Source organism: Mytilus galloprovincialis, chromosome 6, assembly GCF_965363235.1.
Source record: "Mytilus galloprovincialis chromosome 6, xbMytGall1.hap1.1, whole genome shotgun sequence".
Lineage (NCBI taxonomy): Eukaryota > Metazoa > Mollusca > Bivalvia > Mytilida > Mytilidae > Mytilus > Mytilus galloprovincialis.
The window spans coordinates 68,258,965-68,264,964 of NC_134843.1; the positions used below are offsets into that span (position 1 = coordinate 68,258,965).

A 6,000-nucleotide genomic window follows, 5' to 3' on the forward strand; every position below is an offset into this window, starting at 1 on the left:
TTACTTTGATAACGGGATTGTTCAATATAAAATATTTTTCTAATACTAGTAAGAAATGTTCTTTTCTTTGATTTAAAAGATAAAAATAGTGAGAGATGTATTTTTCTAATATTTTTTTTTTTAAATAATCTACTTAATTGAGTTTAGCTTGAGGATTCAACAATATGAAATTTCTTCTTTTAGAGATACTAAATCTTGCTATACTCATAATAAAATTAGCGAAATAAAATTTAAACCCGTTACTTCTCTTCAAGAAACCCATAAACATCGCTTGGTCAAAATGAAGCTTATTTACAAAGTTATCATCAACATTACATATAAAATTTAATGAAAAATCCTTCAAAAAATCAGTAAATTGTGACAAATTGACAAAATTATTTAACATGTGTTCTAAATCTTCTCTAGCTCGGCACACATTAGACAAGTGTCATTATCAGACATTTTACATTTAAAAATTTTAACTTTAGTAAACAAAGTTCTAAGAAGTACTTGAAAATTAAGTTCCCTGCATTCACCAGGCAAGATATATAAATTGGAAAAAATATAACATTTTGAAAGTTCTAATTCTGGATACTTTTAGACCCAATAAGATTCTGATACCTGTAGGCGATTTTCCGTCAAGTTGTATTAAGAGTTTATAAAAAGTTCGAGTACTTTGTGGCATAGGAACTTCTTTATCTTCAACAGAAAAAGAAAAACAATCTGCAGTAACTGTTATTTCAAAATTCTTTTAGAAATTAATATTTTCATTGATAAATTGTATCCATTCAGGAGGCAGACTAACAAGCACATTTTTATAAAATTTGCAGACTTCATCATATTTTAGTTCAGCATCTTTCTCAGATAAAATTTCATGGATTGCAATAAATTTCAGAAAACCAGGAATTACTTCATACGTTAAATGTTTAACTTTTGTTATACCTGCAAAAATGAAAGGTTTATAATTTAGTAATTTACCTTCTTTTGTAATTATCTAGAGTTGAAAAATAATGGTATCTCATGAATATTATTTTCATTCGCTTCAAAGGCAACATAAGTCGTCATTTTGCTCCATGTAAGCAACATTTCTCGCACAAAAAATGAAAGCTTTGAATAAGACGACGAATGTTTCAATTCACAAAGTATAATTATTTTACCAAGATTCATATTTTCTATTTTTGAAAAAAAAAAATAATATACAAATATTTTTCCACAGAGCAAAATAATCCGTATTTAATAGTCTACTAAGAAATTTTAACCTAAAGGCAAACATTTTGAACTTTATGTCTGGAAAATGCAGACCACCTTTAGATTTTTCTAAAATAATTGTTTCATATGCCACATGATGAGTTTTAAAATTCCATAAAAAATCAACACATATTTTCTTTATTTGTAAATAATACTTAGAAGGTATAGTCTGCACTGTAAGTGTATACCATGATTTTGACTTCAGTAGAGATGATATAACAGCAAATCTAGTACCATGAAAGGAAAGATGTCTCCGTTTCCATAAATTTAAAACAGTAGTAATGGAGCTGATTTTTTTCTCCAAGTTTAAAATATTGCATTGTTCTTGAAATTTTCCTACCCAAACTTCTAAAACTTCTATAACATTATCACATATCCTACACAAGGACGACTGGATACCAACTATCAGTAATTTAACATACTTAAAGGAAGTAAGATATTTTTAAGTGGGGCGAGTTGGCAGACCTTTATTTAGTGGGGTTTAAACCCTTTTCGTAAATAAGTGAGTTGTCAGACTGATTGTTCAATGGGATTTTACCCTTTTTAAAATGTGGGGCGAGCTGGTAAACTAGAGTGGGGCGATTTTTTTTAGAAAGTGGCGATTTAGTGTGGGCCGATTGACCAGTGGGGCGAGTTAAAATGGTTTCATATTTAATCATCGTGTCTGGGTGTCATAAAGGGTATACATTATATAGATATATATAAAGTATATTATAATGGTGGTGTGCGTTCTAAACTAGATTTTATGTATTGTAAATGGTTTTTCGTCTAATCTAAAACAGCTGGGATGTAAAATAGTTATCCCATTCGGACGTGGTGTGTCAGTGTTAGATCACTCTCTGGCCCTGGACATCGGGGTGATCTTACACTGACACACCGCGTTCTTATGGGATAACTATTACATGAATGATGAATGGTCTCGATATGTCCAAAATGGTAAATTACACTCCCAGTAAAATATGGTTCATTGTTACATGAATGGTAAATTTTCCTTTGTTCTTCTTGTGAGTAAGCTTTACCTACTTTTATCGTTAACTGAATGATTTTTTTGTTATTTCACTCTCCAATCCCGTCGTTGAAGACTTCTCGTTTGAATAGCATATAATGGGAGGAGCTTAAAGCAGTGCATTAACTTCCATCTCAAAAGTTGTTAATGTACAGTCTGGCTCCACCTCCTTAGGTAGTAATTAGGAAGCAGCAATTTATCTCTAGAGGAGTTATGATTTTATCCTCTTTTTTTTTTTGGCTTTGTCGGAAACTTTTGTTTTCGCATAGTGCGATCGGTTTCATTTACTTTTCTAAGTTCAACGCTATCGATCATTTTTTTTTCAATATTTAACATTATAAGGTATAGAGAGAAATCTGGAATCATCAATAAGAAAAACGGATGTCGAAACGTACATCTAAGAGGCTCCCACAAGATACCCCCCTCAGGTCGCAAGGTCGCTTTTAAATTCGTCGAGAGGTCGTTTTTAAGGGAAATGTACAGATCGCAGGTCGGTTTTTTCCCAACACAGAGGACGGAAGTTGGTCGAAGGTCGTTTTTTACAAATTTTACAGGTCGTAGGTCGTTTTTAGAAGGCCCTCAGGTCGGAAGTCGCCTCTAAAAAGCCCAGAGGTCGCAGGTCGTTTTTGACCCTGCGGGAGCCTCATCTAACGGACGAGTACCGCATAAAACGGACACCTAACGGAAGCGTATCGGATAAAACAGATGAACAAGATATGTGTTAAATTTAAAGGCGACAATAATAATACATGTAAACCGCATAAATATTCAAAAAGATCCGTGTAACTGGTTTTGATTTGTTCTTCAAAATGCCGCCAAAGTATAGTGTCTGAATAAGATCTGCTTGAAAGTGAAGACGTGCTCTTACTCTAAGATCAATTATGAATAATAAGCATTCATAACACTAAAGAAATCCGACATACCAATAATTGGCATATCTGATGCAAAATTTTCAATTGCCATTTGTCCGTTCACCATCCGTTTTATCTGTTATCCATCCGATAAAAGTACGTTTCACAACCGTTCAACACCCGTTTTATCCGTTATACGTCCGTTGATGAATTTGTCCACCGAACCTCTAACGGATGAATAACGGACAAGTAACGAATACAAAACGGAAACAGAACGGACGAGTACCGTAAAAAACGGACGACTAACGAATGTACAACGGACAATTCATCCGTTGAAAGTCCGTTCAAAGTTTTAAACATGTTCAAAATTTTCCACCGGACATAACGGACAACGGCAGATAAAACGGACGCTGAACGGACATTAAACAAAAATAAACGGACGTCTAACGGATAAGAACGGACTGAAAAAAAGTTATCCGTTCAGCGTCCGTTCATGCTATCCGTTAAGGTGTGACCGGGGCTTAACATAAAAATTGTTTGTTTGATTTCCAATGAGAACACTATAGCTATTGCCATAATTGTCCAAATGATTATGTTATGACGCGGCTTTTAAAAATAAGCAAACTCCAAACTTTATAGTCATGTATTAAAGCCTAAAGTAGGATAAAAAACGAAAAGCTATACAATTACACCAAAAAAATGGGCCCGATTAATAGTAAGGAAAGTCAAACAAACAAAAGCAATGCAATTACACCAAAAGATGGGTCCGATTAATAGTAAGACGTTACGCGCGATGTTCGTACATACAAGTGTAACTCGATGTCGCGACTTTTTCAGTAAACAAGCTTATCTTTTAAAAATGTTAAACTTTGCTAACGTTTATGTTATTGACAAATGATTAATGCGTGTTTGTTTATTTGTTTGTGATCAATTATACATTCCATTTTATTAAAATTAAGCAAAGTAACATAGAGTCACGTAGAAATAAAAATTCTAACTTTTTTCAATTTTAGATTAATTCTTTTGAACTCTCAAAACTGTAATCCCCCTAAACATTACCAGTGGGACAGAAATGCCTTAGTTGTATGGAACGCATTTTTTGATATGGAATTATAATAACATCATAAAATACTGCGTAAATGACTGAAGAAACATTTCTGTTAGACAATGGAAAAATCCGTTTTTTAAGATATTTAATGGTTCAGATAAAAATCATTGTTCAGTTGTTACAATAAACGAAACATGTTACGCGGGACACCCTAAAAATCCCGTTTTTTTAGATTTAAGCCTGTCGTATATAACATTAAACATAGTTTCAATAATTTCAAAAATTATATTTTAAAATGCGTACAACAGAAATTTATTTTAAAATACAAAATTGCAATTTTGAGACCTGTATCATGTGTATCTTGCCGAACACGTCATTTTTTTCAATGAGGTAATAACATTGCGCGTACAAACAAACAAACAAACAAACAAAAACAAAGATAACAGACAGTGAAAAATGGCCTGACTTATCGATTGATACGAAGCACACAGCTGTGCAAACTAACATACATATATATGATAAAGTCATGAAGGTCTACCTCAAAGTACTCCAAGTTACCATGGTTATCATGTTTACTTAAATCATTAATCTAGTACAAAACTGATATTAATTAATGTATACTTATATAATAGTTCTTGAAAAACTGGTAATTATCGTGAAACATGGACTGCCGACAGGACAGTGGTATTGAATAAGATAGTGATAATGACTGAGCCGAAGGCGAGGTCATTATCGCTGTCGCAGTCAATACCACTGCCCTACGGGCTGTCCATGTATCACGATAATGACCAGTTTTTCAAGAACTATTATGTTTATTTCATTGAGAAACCATGTTTTGGAAAATTCTCATAAATTCAAAATGCCTACAGCGAACTCGAGTAGTTGTACGATTTCTATGGCAGAGTGAAGACCAGTCGTAGTAATACTGCCATTCATTTAAGTGCAATTTTTCAGTATATAAATACTTATTAATCAAGTTATCTTTAATTTTATAATTAACGAAAACATATAATAAACAATTCAACAACTTAAATATAATCATATATTAAATACAGGAACATGTTTTATAAAAAGTACATCTCTCTAAAAAGAGAAACCACGTCTCACCGGTCATTAACAGAGAAATCACGCCCCAACGGTCATTATAAGACGAAAACCACGACCTAACGGTCATTATCAGACGGAAACCACGCCCCAACGGTCATTATCAGACGGAAACCACGCCCCACCGGTCATTATCATGTAAAAGTTTGTTAACGATCGGTTTTCTGGTCCGTTTTTTTCTGTTATAACCGATGGAATTTATTACTGAAGAATAATGAATGTCATGTGACCCCTTTTAATCCAATAAGAGAATCTTATTCTCAACCGATATGAAATAAATCATGTTACTTACCTTTTTCCTCCTTGTGATCTCGCTTTGTGCCATTTTTAACCGACTCTTCACAATCAATACTACACACCAACATGACCTGCACACCAAAATATGTTTGTTTACATCTACTTTTACTTTCACTTTATAAACATTGTTTAGTGACATAATAACTGTAATAACTATGTAAATGTAAACAGTGAACATACTCTCCTTTTTATATAAAATTTAATGTTTTTTTACACACTACGTCACTAGCTCGGAAATAATGTGTATTTACCATGTTTACATTTCAAAATGTTAAAAAATCTTTATGTATATCTAACATTCTAAAGAAGTACTAATTAAGTCTTCCTTAGCTCAACCGCTTATCTACTACATTTATGAAGGGAAGCAATCATGTGACATGACTACATACTATTCATTTTGTTTTATTAAAGAAATGGATACCTGTGAAATATTTAAATTGCTCACTTTTAAAGGTTGACTTTTTTGT

General features: G+C 32.8%; 1 protein-coding gene across 2 annotated transcripts in view; it reads right to left on the minus strand.

Annotated features, from left to right (window-relative positions):
- LOC143080168 (uncharacterized) overlaps positions 1–5,788 on the minus strand; it is a 279,716-nt gene extending 273,928 nt beyond the window's left edge. Inside the window, exon 1 of one of the 2 annotated variants that reach the window (XM_076255894.1) lies at positions 5,529–5,788. In XM_076255894.1, the coding sequence (XP_076112009.1) occupies positions 5,529–5,601 (73 nt within the window). In that variant the 5' untranslated portion in view covers positions 5,602–5,788. The remainder of the gene's footprint in view (positions 1–5,528) is intronic. The other variant, XM_076255891.1, reaches the window with a different exon arrangement.
- Positions 5,789–6,000: the final 212 nt, after the last annotated feature.